The 18,760-nt window shown below is 42.1% G+C and overlaps 2 protein-coding genes across 2 annotated transcripts; both read left to right on the forward strand.

Annotated features, from left to right (window-relative positions):
- The first annotated feature begins 5,600 nt into the window (after positions 1 to 5,600).
- On the forward strand, positions 5,601 to 8,786 carry calm2a (calmodulin 2a (phosphorylase kinase, delta)). The gene is made up of 6 exons (XM_087801994.1): positions 5,601 to 5,718; positions 6,316 to 6,346; positions 7,097 to 7,240; positions 7,325 to 7,431; positions 7,516 to 7,651; positions 7,742 to 8,786. Exons 1-6 carry the CDS (start codon positions 5,716 to 5,718, stop codon positions 7,768 to 7,770), a joined length of 450 nt encoding a protein of 149 aa, XP_087658120.1. The 5' UTR covers positions 5,601 to 5,715; the 3' UTR covers positions 7,771 to 8,786.
- Positions 8,787 to 11,422: 2,636 nt separating this feature from the next.
- stpg4 (sperm-tail PG-rich repeat containing 4) lies at positions 11,423 to 15,936 on the forward strand. The gene is made up of 6 exons (XM_087803264.1): positions 11,423 to 11,431; positions 11,497 to 11,547; positions 12,405 to 12,644; positions 13,755 to 13,819; positions 13,885 to 13,930; positions 15,820 to 15,936. Exons 1-6 carry the CDS (start codon positions 11,423 to 11,425, stop codon positions 15,934 to 15,936), a joined length of 528 nt encoding a protein of 175 aa, XP_087659390.1.
- Positions 15,937 to 18,760: the final 2,824 nt, after the last annotated feature.

Genomic DNA, 18,760 nt, shown 5'->3' on the forward strand with positions numbered 1-18,760 from the left:
GCTTTTATCCAGGGCCTGGTATATCTGAGACCAACTACCAGTAGTACCTCAGCCCTCGTCCGCAAGAAGACCCAACTGTTTCATCTGCTCGTATTTTTTAAGTATCTTGTTCAGGTTATTAATAGGAAAGATGAAGGGCTTATTCATTTATTTACCTCTTATTCCCTTATGGGGGGTTGTGCTGGGGGGCTATCCCAGATTCTATGGGCGAGAAGGGAGGGAACACCCTGAACAGGACGCCTTTCACAAACACTAATATCTACGGACAATTTCCCCAAGTTCTTAATCAACCTCTGTATGTTTTCGGACTGCGGGAGGAAACCGGAGTGCCTGGAGTAAAACACACGGGGAAGGTCACAAACTCCACCACAGAAAGGTCACAGGTTGGCTCCTTCCTGACCCTGGAAGCGAACCGGCGACCTTCTTGTTGTGACGCAACCGTGCTAACCGCTTAAAATCATTCAAATAGTTGCAGTGTTTTGTTGTCATTAGTAGTACTTTAGTTAGTCAGCGAGTTTTGCATAGTACTTATTTTTAAAATTCCCTATTGGGTTCGGAACCCATTGTTGCCTGGATGACGGTCCCATTTACATGGTGATTACTGAATCTGATTTCTATAACCATCGAGTTTCAACGTTAATCCAAGTCTGTGGTGTCGATAAAAAGGTCTTCTTCCCATGGTTGGCGCTTTGAAAGGCTTCTGTCCGTGTCCTTTGCGGTGGTGAGGATTCTCTCTCGTCTTTCCAACGTTTTCCCTGCGGAAATTTGGACTCGAATAGTTCTGACCGTTAAACATTTCCTTCCGTAAGTAATGTGGGTTTCTAATTGTGCGTCGGAGAATGAATGACCGCTGCACGAGTGTTCATACTGGGTTCTATTGAGAATTGTATAGATAAGAAGTTGTTTCCAGCAGGAAGTCAGATAAAAAATGCTCTGAGGGCCACTTCACAAATCTGCATTTGATCACCACAAATCCTAACTTACCGAAAAACTACTTCTTACTGATCCCAGGAAAGACATCCAGGAACTAATGTAGGTTAAACCAAGCTTGGGGAGCGAACCTAGGAGTGGTTGATCTCCTGGTTAACTAGAGACTTGTGTGGGCCCCACTAGTGATGGTCTGATGAAGCTTCATAAAACAGTGTCATTATTTTAAGAGTCCACTAGATGGCGATCTCTGCACTATTTTCCCTTGTTTTGAACAACTGTTCTAATGAAACATCATTTTTAAACTGATGACGTCACCTACTGACCTCTAAACAACATAACACTGTTTCATGAAGCTTCATCAACACATCACTAGGCCTCACTTACTCATCAGATTCTGATAATGAAGGAAGAGTGAGAAAAATGTTCGGTCATAGTTGTAAACCTGCAATTATAGAATCTTTCAGCTTTGACTAATCCATTCCTTAGGTATCATGAGACGTGTTAAGGGCAGAAGATCAATTAGTAACACACTGCATTTCTCTTTATGAAACCAGGCCAGTATCCAGAGAATCGTGGACACATCGCCAACCCATCGAGAAAAAAATAAAGATAAAAGAGCAGAGATTGCCAGAAACCTCCAAGAAATAGCAATCATCAGACAGGTTGTTATTACAGGATTGCATCCAAAATTGTGCTTCCAACATGATTAAGTAACTCCAATGAATTCTCACTGAAAAAGTGTTGCTGGAAGGTAAACCCAGCCAAAACAAGAAGCTAAGAAAAAGTCTCTCCATTTGTCACTTGCCAGAGTGACCGGGTCATGGCGTCTCAGTATCAAGAACCTCCTCATAAAAGCATAAAACGTGTGCAATGATTGAGAGACTTATTGCAGAGTCATTGCTCAAGAGACTCATGAAGGTCCTTCCAACCTCTGGGTCCCAATAGCAAGCCATCAGAGAGGCTTTATTTGGACCCCCTGCTGTTATTTAGACTTAAGAAGTCATTGTTAATTGAACTATTGTTCCCTAGCTTTGGGTAATGACACCAGTACTTTCATAAATAAGGTTACAAACCAGATTCCGGACTCGCCAAGACGGTCTACTTCTTGAGTCACCCAGAGTTTCTTGGAGCTCCGATCAATGGCGTCTTCTCAGTTCTATATCCAGAAATGTGATGCTTCAAACAAGGAAGATCTTTACTTTAAGGAGCAACATTGTTTGTTTTCCACTTCATACAACAAGCATAAATTTTAGATTCTAAACTCCGAGATATTGACTCCCCGTGGTGTCGAGTTGTTAAGCCTTTGAATGCAGCTAAACTGCACAAACAACCTTCGGTCAATCGCGGAGGTACACACCACACCACACATAAACACAAGAACACACCCTCTCCACGTAAAGCACACACACTGTTAGCTAATCTGTCATCCGAACATGTGAGTGGAAGCTTAGGCAAACACATCAACCGGTGTATGTTCAGAAGGTCTTTTCACCGACGCTAGCACGAGTCCGCCAAGCACAGGCGAGCCATTCTCTTGGTCTGAAAGCCGATCCGCCGCGCTGGCACGGAACCAGCAGGTGCATTACAAAAGCGTCATTAATAAATAACGCCGTCCACGTCTTTCTGTTACACAGGTAAACATCGTCTCGTATTTGTCGCCGGGTGCCTTCGATAAATTCAGCTTTTAGAACATGACAATCTCACGGCGTTTTTTTTTTTTCCCCGGGCCATCAGCGGGAGTGATGTCCGCGGTGACGTTAATGGTGATGGAGGGGTGACTTTAGTCGTAGCCTCTGATGAACTGAAATGACCTTTGACCCGTTTCGGCGAGGGAAAGGAAGCGGTTTTTATAGAAATGCGCGGTTGGACTTTGACTGATAAGGACTCATTAAGTCGGGATATTACGCCGTCACGGTGGTTAAAGGGCACTAAGGCCGAGATTAAAGATTTATAGAAGTAGAAAAGTAAACATTTCGTCGTTTGGTGTTAATGTTTTTTTCCGGTTTTATGAAGCCTTACGTCATGTCTCAAGGGTTCCAATATCGTCTTCACTTCACCATCACCTCTGACCCTCAATGGTTCCCCGGGGACTCGGATCATTGAAGGGCATGTCAGCCGACTGGAAAAGTGCAGATTCTGCGGTTTCCATCCAACATGTCTATAGACCAAGAAGTCAACAGTTTATGGGTCGCTGTAAATCAGACACAGTGAAGCCGTCGTTTTTTTTTTTACGTCCCAGTACAATTCACACATGCTCCGGCTTATCTGCTTCTTGTGACAGATTTAAGTGCCACCTTTTGTCATTACGTAATCTCTAAACTAACGTGCTCCAGATTAACCAGGTTACAGAAAAAAAAGCGGCTCAGCTGATCGCCGGCACCTCGTCGCAAAAAGAAACTTTCTTTTTCGCGCGAGATGTTAAGATGGAAGTCGTCAGTTTCGTTGAGTATTACTGGAGATTCTTTTTTCCTTTCAAGATTCTCCTCACACACACACACACACACACACCCCGCCCACCATCCTCATCCTCCTCTTCATCTCCCACAGGAGCAGCCAGAGACAGGTGGTCACTGGGAGACAGGGAGGCAGTCAGGCATGAGGAACCGTGCTACCAGATACCCCCATTCACACCGGCAGCATAATTACACACTGACAGCAATGCAGCACACGGTCATAGCAACCGCTCATCTGTTGCCAGGCCGGTGGCAGCGGTCACCCGGCAACTTCTGCAAGTCCTGGAGGTGTCATTGGAAATATCTGCAGATTCTTACATGAGGTCCGTCTTAGCTGGTCTGAGACTCCTCACTTTTTTTTTTATTTACTTCCATCTATTTTCCTCCTTCACACAGCAAACGTGTTCACTGTTGAGAACTGTAGCCAAAGTAGTGAAGTGCTGTATGTCACCCACAGAAAAAAGCATTTATGCGAACTATCAAGGTGATGTTCCTCTCGCAGGTGACCATGGTTCTCCTCAAATACATCAATATAAGACATTTATCGCGTTTTACATATTGTTAATAAGGGCCATTCTGTTTAGCCATTGCGTTCGTAGTGAAAGCAAACGCACGGCTTTTCCCAAATGCTAGCTACCACCACCAAAGAGGTGGTGTGAAAATAATCGGAATTTATTAATTTGTGAAATAACTCAAAAACAGATGAACACATTTCAATGAAACTTTCAAGAAACTCAAGGCTTTGTCGTAAACTGTAGATATATAAATATATACTGTATATATATATATATAAATAATTTAGAATATATACTTGACTAAAAGTGCCAAAAATCTCTACGACTCTACGACTTCAATTTCGAACTTTGAGTTGTGGTATGACTTTCATAACCATGTACAAAAGGCACCATAAGTGGGAAAAGTGCAGCTCAGGGGCCACATGTGGCCCTCATGAGATGAAAGATCATGTTTAATCAAAGAATGTTTCTGTATTTAGATATTATAGATGGATAAAAACGTGTTTCTATTCATCATTACTAGTCTCTAAATATGAGTTTTAGTTTTGCCAGTATATATTGGCATCAAAATGAATATATATATATATATATATATATCATATTTTTAAAGGTTAAAGAGTTAAATAAAATACAATAACAAACAATTTCCCAAAGGAGACCTCCTGAGGGATCAATAAAGTTTTACCTTACCTTACCTTACCTTATATATTTGTTAGTATATTTACTACTTTTTTTTAATTTATTTTTTTATTCCCACTTAATTTTGTGCTTCAAGACACCTTTGCAACATTCACTGTATAAAATGTGGCCCCTGAGGATATGCAATTACCCACCACTGCTCTACAAACGTTTGGACCCACAGACAGATTCAACAGATGCATGTCTTAAACTCTGGGAGGAAACCAGAGTACCCGGAAAGAAAATAAAAATGCAAAGTCCACAAAGACGGTTCGAACCCGGAGTCAGAACCCTCCAGTGGGTGTGTGGCCCGTTTCATACTCCGACGTTCTCCTGTGATTGGACACCGGGGGCCCCTCGCGATTGGCTGATGTTTGTCCCAGAGGAGTGGTCCTTCCTCTGCAGCAGATGTGGACCAATGACGAGGGGCCTCTGCTCCAGGAGGGTGGCTCCTTCCGGGGAACTTCCCGTTACTCACCCGGGCAGGTTGTGTACATGTTTTATGATCTCGATGAGGAATTGTGCAGCTTCAGAGACACACACGAGGACACAAACCAACGTGAAAATGTACCGAGCACCAAATCATTAAGACTATAATAAAGACACGTTGACCTGTTATTAACGCATCCGCAGTTGATCAAAAAATGTTCTGGTTGAAGATGCAGAGCTTCAGCCTGATGTCTGCGGGAAAGAGATGCAGACCAGGGAGTGACGCATTGCAGGTACAAACCGACCAATCAGAGAGCGCGATTCCTCTCCGCTACGTGCTGCGTCTCAGCACGGAGCAGCAGCACGTATCCCTGCGCTGCAATATAGTTCTCCCCTAAATCCCACATCCAGCGTATTTTCCTATTCCTCAACATCACCAGCGACTCAACGCTGTCGTAAAGTCACCTTATCGATCACGTTATAGATCACGTTTCGTGATTAGGTGATCGTTTTAGTGGATTTAGCGGCGGCGAAATAGAGGAAACCGGCGGAGGGATACGGGAAAGAGGCGGAGTCTCGACAGCCATTAAAGGCGAGCCCGGCTTCCTCCTCCCGCCGTGTTCACACAGACAGTCGGACTACATCCTGGCAGTAGGCGCTCCGCGGATCTCTTCGTGAACCACCACCACATCCATCTAATTCAAGAAAAAATGGTAAGGGAAAAAAACAACATTTCAACATCTTCTCGGTGCGTTTCGTGGACGCCGCGGAGAGACGTCACTGAGGGTCTGGAGCGGAAGACAACAGTTTTTCTCCCGCAGCGCTGCGTTTTAAAAAACGTCGTTAAAATGATTTTAAAATGCGGAGATTATCTGTTTATATACGTGTTCTTGTAAGTCCTCGATCGTTTGGTCAAGAGGCGTCGATGCACTGTCGATAATTCACTGCAGTAGATTCATATTAATTTGAGTAAATTTCTTAACTATGACTATGCTATTTTTTTTAGTGTTTGCTAACGTTAGCCCCGCGCGCGCGGTCCTTTTTTACCGCCAAAAAAACCCGCGTTGATTTAAAAAATGGAGCCGACGACGATGATGATGATGGAGGTTGTTAGTACATCTGCAGCCACCCCCACATCATAGGTGCCTGTTAATCCTCGCGCACAGATTAGTTTGTCTCCCGGTAAACGGGTGACCCCAATTTCTAAGGTCAGACACGTCGCTGGGGGGGGATTAGTGGCTGCTGTCCGGGTCCGAAGTTCTCACTTTTAATTGTTGTGTTTTTTTTTTCTTCTTCTTGGGTTCTTCCAGGCCGATCAGCTGACAGAAGAGCAGATTGCTGGTAAGACATGGCTGCTGTTCATCTCCTCCTCCCCCCTTCCTGCTCCAGCAGCACCAGCCTTATGGATCTAGTGGATTTATACCTTTTTGTGGGGGTTTTTAAAGGCGCTCCGCAGTGCAGAGGCTGCTTGTAATGTGGGAATGAAAGGACAAGTTGGACGTCTTGATGGATCCTTTTTTTTGGTTGTCATGAATGATGTAATCTGGTAGAGGGTGGGGGGGGGGGTTAATGGCGGAGAGGGAGGCAGCGGCCCTTTGCCCTGGGTGTGTTCCCGTTAAACTGGAATGCTGTAGGTGCAGTCGGGGCGCAAAAAAAACGGGCCTTTAGGGATAATGACGCCGTAATAAGTCTGCTTAGACACTGTAATCTGTGTTTATCTAACCGCTCCTCCCAGTTCCTTTTTTATGATTCATATTTGAGCTCCTCCATCTTGACTCTGAGTCTTAAGTGAGCAGATGGTCCCGTTGTTGGATCGGGTGGTGAAGTGACAGCAGGACGTCCCGTAACAAGAAGGGTGTTGCCCCGACCGTTTGACCCTGCAAATGGTAGAGGGGGTGGGTGGGGAGGAGGGTTCGCTGACAAGCTGCTGCACGCCACTTCACGTCAACCACCGGCCTCATCGCACTTGATGAGCGTCGTCCCTTGTGGGTTCCCCCCCACCCCCTGAACAACAGTACCTCAAGTCTGATGTTGGGAAAGAGTCTTCTAGTGTCCGTTGTCTTGAGTGTCTCCGTCTTTCTCTCCCGTCAGAATTCAAGGAGGCATTTTCGCTCTTCGACAAGGACGGCGATGGTACCATCACCACCAAAGAGCTGGGCACAGTCATGCGCTCTCTGGGTCAGAACCCCACCGAGGCCGAGCTCCAGGACATGATCAACGAGGTGGACGCCGACGGTGAGCGCCGACTTTAGCTTCGCGTTAAATCTTCCTCCGCAACAGTCCGCGTAACCTTAAGTGTGTGTTTTCTGCGGCCTCCAGGAAATGGAACGATAGACTTCCCAGAGTTCCTCACCATGATGGCGAGGAAGATGAAGGACACAGACAGCGAGGAGGAGATCAGAGAAGCATTCCGAGTCTTCGACAAGGTAAGACTTGTCTTTCTCCCGGGGGGGGGGGTGGTGGTCCCGAAACCTGCTGACTCACCGCTCTCACTCCCTCTACCTCCTCAGGACGGCAACGGTTACATCAGCGCCGCCGAGCTGCGTCACGTGATGACAAACCTGGGGGAGAAGCTGACCGACGAGGAGGTGGACGAGATGATCAGAGAAGCAGACATCGATGGAGACGGTCAGGTCAACTATGAAGGTGGGTCGTCGCTCGTTTCGGAATCCCTCGCCACATTTTTTTTTTGGGGGGGTCCCACTCTAAACCTCCGCTTGTGTTCTTCTCCCGCAGAGTTCGTACAAATGATGACGGCGAAGTGAAGGCCTTGTACAGATTTCGTATATAAATAATTTGCCTTTTTTTCTTTGTGTAATTTATCTGTAAAATCTTAATAGCCCCTTCGTCCCACCCCCCCTCTGCTGTCCAAAGGAACTGCATGTAAACTGCATAGGCTCTTGTCCCCCATGTCCCTTTTCTTTTGCTGTCATGGTGTTTTGGAGTGACGGAACGGTCAAACAACCAGAAGCCCGCGGAGGAACCTGGCGGTCGAAGAACTCCGAGTCTTCCCGTCTTGTGCTCGGCACCCTCCACGCATGGCGACATTGGAAACCTGTCGGCTGGTTGTCACTTGGCAACACTGTTGGCATGGAGACGATGTAGAGGAGCGGAAACTCTGCATGGACTACGGACAAAGTATATATGGAAAAATCTCTCAGCATTGCACTACTGCAAAAAAATGACACGGGTGTATCTCCTCGGTACTCGTACAAACTCTTTTTGTATCTGCTGTTCTATATACCAGGAAGTCGACTAATATTACCATGCTTTTAAATGTTTTATTCACTACTTTAACTTTTATTTCTTTTTTTTTTTTTCTTTTTTTTTAATGGCCTCCGGTCATGCCTCAAATAATCCATTCCAAGTTGTATATTTTTGTTTTCCAATAAAATTTACAATCTACTCAGATTTGAAAATTTGTCTTGTTTTCTCAGCTCTTGACCTTTGTAACGATGTTCCATGAATAATTCCCGTTTTTGTATTCAGGACGAGGTTCTATTTGCTCACGAGTTTGTTCACCAAGTTCGTGTCCCTCGGGCACTGAGGAGCGAACCGACCACGTTTAAAAAAAAAAACAACCCGCCAGGCTCTTTCAGACTTGTCTGGTTGCCATGGCGACGGCGAACGTGTCGACTCCTCACACCTGCTGCAGGTGGAACTTGGTGTGAATAGAAGTGTACCTGTTCTTGTTTCACTTCTGACTGAGTTTGTTACAGTAGCTTGCCGAGATACTGAGTTTGTTATTTTGATGAATGATGAAATAAAGCTCTATTGTGGACCCCCTGTGCTCGGCCTCACTTATTCTCCTAATCCTGCACGTGTTTGGATTAAATCTTGCTAAACCACGCCACTATTTTTCTTGTCATCCGGTCGGAGGGAGATTCTTTTTGGGATGGAAAGTCGACATCTTGGATCCGAATATGCATCAATTTAAATGGATTATATTTAGACCAGACGTCCTCCAGCACAGATCAAAAATAAATATTTGAGAAATATAAAGAGGTGATGACATAAGCAGCAACTCATCTTCCAGATTGTCATTTTGGATCTAATTTAAATATAAAAAATGTATATATATTTATTTGGGAACAGACCACATTTTAAAATGTCAAATATTTGTTTAACGCAAAGAAACTTTGTCTTTAATCTATTAATAAATGTATTTTATACCACTTTAATCTATTATTTATAATGTATTTAATATTTAAAATGAATACATTCTGGATACAATGAGTAAGTTGATTAAGAATATTAAGAAATTAAATTATATTAACAAAATCAACCATAAGAGTGAGGAAAAAATATTGAAAAATATATGTCAAAATAAGTTAATTAAAAAAAAAAAAAAACCAAAAACCCAACTGTATGATAATTTAATAATAATTTAAATATCATTTTTTAAAACATGTTAAATAAAGACCTAATGTACGTAGTTAAATAAAAAAAACAAATCAGTTATTTAATAATTACACTGTCATGTAGTTGATGTTATTCTGTTATTACCTTAACTTGGGCGAATAATGTTTCTTTTTTTTTTTAAAGAATATTTATCACACAAATATGAAACATTTTCACGGATCAAGTGAAAAACATATTGTTCGACACAAAGGTTCAACAAGAAAAAAGAAAAGCGACAAAAATCCAAACATGCCACCGACGAGCCAAAATAAAGCTTCTCTTGTCAAAGCTAATTATCACCAGAGTGAGGTGTAAAGTGAAGACACACACACACACACACCCCCACACACACACACACACACGTTCACACTAGATGTGCTGCTCCAGTCTGACCTAATTCCCCGTCTGTGTGTGTTTGTATGTGTGTGTGATGTGATGTCATGTGTGTGTCACCTCGTGTACTTCAGATGGGAATTCTTCGACAGGCGGGAAATTATCTTCCCGGTTGCTTAGCAACTGCACTGTTGCACTTTTTACCGCCAGAGTGAGACTTCAGCGGATGCTTCATTTCCCCCCGTCTTGTTCGGTATCCATGCGGCAGTGCTCTTGAGCAAGGCAAAGGTCAACTAATATAAAAAACTCTCTTGACTCCTTATGTTTCAAATCTTGAAGTTTCCTCTCCAAGATGCAGTGAGTCTCTCATCAGGACCATCTTTTGAACTTTATAAAGTTCTCCCCCCTGTCTGAAATCTCGGCGAACAAGAGGTTACGAGAGTAAAGCCCTTTATGATGTAATAATGGCTTCACCCCTCTTCCGGCCAGCTGTAATCACGCCCCGCTTTGTTTATACAACGAGTCCCTTGAAGGTGGAGATTTCCAGGATCAATGACGTGCAGTGACAAACCTTGATGTTTGACCAATCACAGCAGAGAGGGGGTGTGGTTATGGTGACCAAGAATGAACCTCCAGACAATATGAAGCGTTTTCAGGGGGCGGGGCTTAAGATATTTTTTACTTTATGTAAATACACATATGTAGTGTGTGCGTTTGTAAATGTAATACTTGTAGTTATTGTTCTGTTGTTTATATATTTAGAATTATTAATAATTTCCCCATTATTATCATTATTATTATTTTATAGATTTATTTGTAATTATCTTTATTTATTATTGTTTGTGTTGTTATTAAATGTACTGCTTTAATGTAGGAAGAATAAATCTTTATAAAAAATGATGGCTTTTATCATAAAATGAAAAAAGAAAAAATTACATTAACTAAGTAATACAAAAAAATATACATACATTTCATTAGAACATATGTAAACATATATAACAATTAAGGGCGTGTAAAATTAAATCAGCTGAATTTTTTATTATTTTTATTACGTTTTTTTTTATCTTCCTAGCATTTAAAAAAGGTCCTAAAATTCTGTAATGGACAAAATACCCCTTTGTAAAAGTCTCCCGTTAAAAATATTGCGATAGAGATAAAACTTCATCACCAAAAAAACTAGTTAACCCTTTATGTTGCAAATCAAACTAACAAAAAACTCAATAAGCAAAACAAAAAAGCACATTTTGTTCATAAAAAAGAAGCGATAACATGAAAAGAAAAGTGTCGAAGAAGAGAATGCTGACGTGGAGGATCGAAGGTCTAAACGTGGAAACTAAAAAGTCACATTTCTCATAGGGAACATTGAGCGACCTTGAGGACGGCGAGGGAGTGAAGGTCTGAGAGTTCCTGTGGATTCACTTCCATACGTACCAACAGCATCAATGATTGAAGACGAGAAACGAGTCTTTCTCTCTTTCTCTTCTTCAAACCTCCGGCTCTAAATATAGCCTCGCAGCCGCTCGCCCTGTTGAAAAATTGATCGTTGCTGCTATAGAAACAGTCCTGGTCACGCTGGTCAGGTGTCGCCCTAGTCCAGGACCGGGATCGTGAGGGCGGCGACGAGCACGACGCAGGCCCTGTGTCACACACCCACGACCCACTGGAGCGACGGAAGCGGGTCACATGGACGGGGTGAGGCTCGTGTCGGCACCAAAAAAACTTAAAAACTCTGATAAAAAGTGATTCTGTGTCTGCAGGGCGACGTGGACCCTAGTGGCCGTGGGAGCTGGTGGACCGGATCACTGAAAGTAGGTGCTGTCACCTGCCCCGGACACAATTAGACTTCATGGGTGGTGGCGCCCTCGAGGGAGAGGTCCGGGATCCGCCGACAATTGTAGCTATGCCTACGTTTAAAAATGAAATCGCTGAAATTAAGAAATTAATTCCTGGGTTAAAGTTACTCATATGTGATACATTCATGAATGACTTATATTCAAAGATAAATTTAAAAAAAACAACGTGTTTTGGAAATTTTACGTCCATTTTTAATGAGAATTCTCAAAAACAATAAAAAAAAATGCTCTAAAGAAATATGGTGAAAATAACAACATTGATATGTAATGTAGAATAAAGACAAAAACCTCCTGAAAATAAAGAAATTAACCTTAACTGTTCACCTTGACCCAGAGACAACACAAGGGATACCACAAACACATTTGTTTTTTCAGGCCTAAGTAAGAAAAGTTAAGAAAATAAAGTGCTTAACAACATTCATTCTTAGTATGTATAATATAATAGATATAATATAATAAATATAATATAATAAATATAATATAATAAAGCTTCACTGAAAAAACAAAAATCTAAAAGGAAAATATTTTTAAAAGGAAACTTTAACAGTGAAAAAAAAAATTGCCCCAAGAAAGAAGCAGAAAGTTAAACAAAACTAAACGCTTTTTTTTATAAAATTAAAAAAATAATCCATCAATAAATTCTCAAATTTTAAAGTTTGTAAAAAAGTATCGCTTTAGAAAAAAACAGAAATGGAAAAATTAAAGTTGTACTTCAAGAGGTTCGCTGTAGGAAATATATGAGTTTCCTGCAATATAAAAACAAAATAAATTCAAGGTTCTCTGGGGTTCAGAAGATGTGTCGGTGATTTCAGAACACACCGAACCCTGGTCACTACCACACCCGAGACTTCATCGAGGAGGCAGATCTGAACCCGGTCAGGAAGACCTACGGCTTCAAGGGTCCGGGCAGATCCGTAAAGACCCCCTTGGAAGCGAATCACAGGGAGTTCCTCCCGCCTGTGACCCGCGAACGTGTGGGGGTCCCGAGGCCGTCCTGCTGTTTCAGAACCTGCCCTCGTCCTGAAGTCCACACCCTGGGTGTTCGCGACAAGGTGGGACCGTAGAGCCTCCACTTCTGACCTGAGTGTGTTAGAATCCCTTTTGTTTTGGTGAGTTGGCTAATCTGCTCAGACTATATCGGTCTCAGGAGCGACGCCAGGAGCTGATTAGCTTAGCGTAGCGTATGGACTTAATACAAGGCTGACATCTTGGCTTCAGGTTCACGAGTAAAAATACACTCAGTAATCATGCAGGTTTATTCTGGGAGAAAAGACTGCAGTGATCTGTTTAGTGATGGATGGATGGATGGATGGATGGATGGATGGATGGATGGATGGATGGATGGATGGATGGATGGATGGATGGATGGATGGATGGATGGATGGATGGATGGATGGATGGATGGATGGATGGATGGATGGATGGATGGATGGATGGATATATGGAAGGATATATGGATGGATGGATTGATGGATATATGGATGGATGGATGAATAAATATATGGATATATGGATGGATGGATGAATACATATATGGATATATGGATGGATGGATGGATGGATGGATGGATGGATATATGGATCTAGGATGGATGGATGGATGAATAAATATATGTATGGATGGATGTATGGATGGATGGATGAATGGATGGATGGATGGATGGATGGATGGATGGATATATGGATGGATGGATGGATGGATGGATGGATGGATGGATGGATGGATGGATGGATGGATGGATGGATGGATGGATGGATGGATGGATGGATATATGGATGGATGGATGGATGGATGGATATACGGATGGATATATGGATGGATGGATGGATGGATGGATGGATATATGGATGGATGGATGGATGGATATATGGATCTAGGATGGATGGATGAATGGATGGATATATGGATGGATGGTTGGTTCAAAGGATGGATGGATTGATAAATGGATGGATGGATGGATGGATGAATATATATATGAATAGCTTATGTGAGTTTAATAATTTCCACTTTTTAACTGTTCATTTTTCCTCATCGTTTCATTGATTTTGCCCAAAAACAACTTCTATCAAGCGCTGACTCAGCATCTTCCGAGGACGTGACCCTCGGCGTGACCTCTCTCTGGGTCACCGTCGCTGACCCTGTGGTCTCCTGCCCCCCTCAGCAGCTGGACACGTCTCCGGACCAGTACGACGTGACGCCCGGACCTGTGGAGTCGACTCCCTGCACGTAAGAGCGCCACCTAGGACGCAGTCTCGTCGTCACGCCGCCTCCTTCTCTTCTCGTCCTCTCAGGCATGTGATGTTTCGCTCCGGCGTGCGGCGGATCGTCTTTCCCCCTGTAAGTATCTGCTCGCCATTATCCCGAGCGTTCAGTGTTTCCACGGCTCACAAAAAGAACTTCATTACCCAAGACTTTTTCAAAAGGTTCCGGTTACACGGGATGACGGACGTCAGCTGGTTATGACAATTACAGAAAGACGATCCACCGGCGTGTGCCGAGATCCCGTAGCTCAGCGTGACCAGTCGGGTGAACTTTTAGTGTTTTTCCCAGCAGCTCCATTAGGTCAGGTCACAAATTAGGTGTTTTATTTTAATTTTGTTTCTGATTTGTATCAGTGATTTAACATTTTTTTTAATATGGTGAGTAATATTGTATATATTTATATTTTCCCTGATATTCCACATTTCTTGAGCCATTTCTTGTAGTTTTTTAACTAAAAAATGTAATTATATTTTTCCTTAAAAGCAATTCTTTTTTATTGTCTTTTTTTCTGCGTGTTTAAAAATATTTTACTCACATTTTTCTTTCTTTCTTTCTTTTCCTTTGTACACTTAAAACTAAAACAAATGTCTCCTTGTTTTCCTTATAGTTCTTTTATTAATAAATGTTTTTTGTTGTTTTTTTTACCTCAGAATTTGGTTTCTACCTCTAAAATATTTTCTTCTAAACTTACTTTACTTCTTAAATTCTTTGGCCACTTATATGTGGAATTTTTATTTAAAATACAATAATATATATTTTTTAAATAAATGGTTTAAATATTTTTTCTTTTTTAATAGAGTAACATTTTTTTAAATCCATTTTTAAATAATCTTTAAATATTTGTTATTCAATAGACGCTCTGAACCTTTTCTTATACATAACAAAGCAAAAATTAATATGAAAATCAACTAAAAATCTTCTTTCAAACATTGAACAGAGAAGCAGATGGAGCACGAATGCTCCTCCCAAGATGCAACACTAATAGACTCAGGGACTCATCCATCCATCCATCCATCCATATATCCGTCCATCCATCCATCCATCCATCCATCCATCCATCCATCCATCCATCCATCCATCCATCCATCCATCCATCCAGCCATCCATCCATCCATCCATCCATCCATCCATCCATCCATCCATCCTTCCATCCATCCATCCATCCATCCATCCATCCATCTGTAACAGATTGACACAGCGACACACTTTTTCTACCGTCGATGCATTTAAAACCAAATCTGCTCTCTCCGGTCTCACTGCCCAAATCTAATGAGTTTCTTGGCGACCCCGGCGTCACCTCTGGATCACGCTCGTAATCCCGCCTGGCGACAGATGTGGCGGCAACTCTGACCTCTTTATTAAAGATGTCACATGACCACACGAGTGTCCTAGTATCTGAAATCTACTCTCCTGTAGTTTTGTTATCCTTTTTTGTGTGTCGAGATCAAAAGTCCACGTGCTCCAGAACCCGACTCACAATGTTCCTGTGACTCGTAGAAAGACGGACCGGCGCCGGGACAGTACAGACCAGAATCACGACCCGGCAGAAGCGTCACTTCCTGCTTTAAATCCACGACCCCGAGACTTTTCCACGATGTCTCTGTGAGTTCGGAACAAGAATCTGTGTCAAAGTTTCTTTCCTTTTATCATCTATTTATTTACATTTCCTTATTTATCTTTAAAATCCACTTTTATTTTATTTTAATTGAAGATCATTATTCTGAAAAGGAAAGTCGAAGCCTTGTATTTACTTAATTTAATGGATTCTTAAGCGATTATACTTTATTTATTTGATAGTTAGACATGTTGATATTCTATTTATTCTTTCATAATATTATATTTTGTTTAATCAAATATAAGTCAGTTGTTCTTTACCTACAAAGTATTATTATCTATTTTAATTTCAATTTTGAGTGTGTTTGAACTCTTTTAATTTATGACTTCAGTTGTGTTCTTCCCCTCAGGACACTCCAGGACCAGGAGCTTACGAACCCCCGTGGAAGTCTGGGGACCCGGTGAGCAGCGAGAGTCCCGTCCCTCCCTCGTTCAGCCTTTACTTCCGGGACATCCCGGATACTTGACTGTTGTTCTCGTTTTTGCTTTTCTGATTAACTGTTGACTAGTGATGTGTTGATGAAGCTTCGCGAAACAGTGTCATGTTGTTTAGAGGTCAATAGGTGGCGCCATCAGTTTAAAAAATGATGTTTCATTAGAACAGTTGTTCAAAACAAACTAAAATAGTGCAGAGACCGCCATCTAGTGGACTCTGAAGATAATGACACTGCTTCATGAAGCTTCAACAAACCATCAGTGCTATTGACCTTTTAATGCCTTATTTGTTATTTCCAAACAATTTACTTAATTAAAATACTATTTTTCTCCTTAACCCTTGTGTCGTCTCTGGGTCGAGGATGCCCCAAAAAACAACACTGTGATCAAAAATTGACACAAGGGATACCTCAAACACATTGTTTTCGGGTCAAACACCAGAGGTTAAGATAATAATTATTTTTTATTAAATAGTTTTTGTTTTTACAGTTCCTTTTATTGTGATTAAGTTAGTTTTTTTGTACTTTTTCTTTTTAACAATGTTGTTGTTTTGTTGTCAACACACACAAAATGTTTTATTTTCATCTTCTCTCAACTTTGACACTTTCAGTTTGTTATTTCCCCCCAAACAAAAACTTAATTTCATCTGAAGAGCTAAAGGAACGTTCAATTTCTTTGTCCACCTCCACGAGAGTCTGCGATACTTTCCTCTAGTGATGGTCTGATGAAGCTTCATGAAACAGTGTCATTATTTTCAGAGTCCACTAGATGGCGGTCTCTGCACTATTTTCTTTTGTTTTGAACAACTGTTCTAATGAAACATCATTTTTAAACTGATGGCGCCACCTACTGACCTCTAAACAAAATGACACTGTTTCATGAAGCTTCATCAACACATCACTACTTTCCCGCCTCCGATCAACCTGGTACTAAAGACTTGTGTGATGATCCGTCACAAGGAGATACAAAAGTGAACAAACACATCAGAAGGTTCCGACGTGAATAAAGACATCGCCCGACTGCAGCGATGATTTTGAAGTATCCTCGTACGACTTGTTCTGGTCTGCGGTTCCTCCGAGTCCAGCTCTCTGACGTCAGTGGTTCTGGATCCAATTTACTGTGCCAGACCTTATCAGAACCTGGCCGCCTGCAGGGCCTCAGGATCATTAACCTTCCCGGTCATTACGAACCTCTTTAATGTTCTGCTCCGACTGCACCGGCGCTCGTGGACCGGGAGCAGAACTTGTGGTCTTGCAGCTGTGACGCAGGCGAGGAAGCAGAAGCGATCTTATCTGCAACAAAGAGAGCTTCACTCCACTTAACTCGACGTGATTCTGACTCCGACTCCTTCTCCGGGGTCGTGGGCAGTCGGAACTCCTTCGCCATCCTAGCGCCGCTGCCCTGTGCTGCACCCAAGGAGGAGGAAACGTCGCTCGCGGCTCGCTGCACCTTCGGATGGCGAGGAGTCGACGCACAGTAACCCGTTTATTCTTATCTCGACCTACTCTGCGTACTCGGACGAACACGGGGATGGACCCGCGAGGAAACAAGAGGGACAGATCACGCTCTCGAACAGGATCAGATCAGCAACACCATCCTGAGCGCTGCTCTCTCATCGAGGCCGGTTGAGTCACCAACACCTTCAGGCATGTGAAGCTTTCTTTTTTTTTTTGTCTCACTCCCTCTCAATGAACTCATCAAGCCGGCAGCTTTTAATGTTTACTTTTAGAAACACATCAAAGCTTGAAGAATTGTATCAAACTTTCATTCGACTTCCTATTCCTGAGGCTTTTATTTTGTACAGTCTTTTCTAGGGGTTTTCCTGTGTTTTCGTTGCTCTCTCGACGGTCGGTGAGAGCGATGCTCGGCAAGATCCACGGCTGTCGACTATCAGTGACTGTGAGTATGTATATCATACCATAAATGTATTACTGACAAGAGACGAACGAAAACCGAAGAAACCCAGGAATAGACTGTACAAAATAAAAGCCCCAGGAATGGGAACAAGACTGATGATTGTTTTTTATTATAGATATTTTTTATAATGACTCCAAGATAACGACAGATGGCGTCTATTTTTCTTTTTTTATTTACTTACACTTAAAAATAAATCTACAGTTCTGCCTCCACGATCCACTATTTTGACCTTCCGCTAACACTAGACCCCCGACAGATTAGCTAACTTCTCTAGATGAACTTGAGAGACGACAGGGAAGTCATCTAGTGGTCGCAATCCATCGACCAAAAAAAAAAAAATTGGTTGTTTTGTCACCGAAATCGGTTCTAGTGTGAACACACAGCACCAGTGGAGCAATGCATGCTGGGAAACATTTACATAACTGGTCTAAAATCCAAAACATAGGAAGAAGAAAATACACATTTAGTAAATATTAATTTATTGTTAAATGAAAACAACAAAACAAACTTTTACGTAATACACATTTACAAACTTGTTTATGGTATTTACATAAAAAATAAAGTTTCCTCCAGTTTTAAATATTAAAAATGTCATTTTCTTTCAGTCGAGGTGTTGATAATTTGAAGAACTGTGGCGTGAAAACACAGTTCGAACCTGGAAACGACGTAAGTGTTGATCACCTTAGTATAGATTTTCTAGCACCTGCAGTGTCAAAATAACTGGGATAACACTGTGAAATTAACACTTTCCATTTATGAGTTCAACAAGAAGGAAACGTGCTACTGACTCCTGTTGGTGTCAAGGAGGGCAGTCCCAGCTAGCAGGGGTGAAAGGCAGTAGCCTCTTATGCTTTTGAAAAGGGGAAGGAAAACCAGAGAAACAAAATCTCACCAGAATGTTCGGAGGGGGAAGTGAAATCATACGTCAAAATACTGCAG

This window comes from Callionymus lyra, chromosome 11 (assembly GCF_982586985.1).
Source record: "Callionymus lyra chromosome 11, fCalLyr1.hap1.1, whole genome shotgun sequence".
In the NCBI taxonomy this organism is placed as follows: Eukaryota; Metazoa; Chordata; class Actinopteri; order Syngnathiformes; family Callionymidae; genus Callionymus; species Callionymus lyra.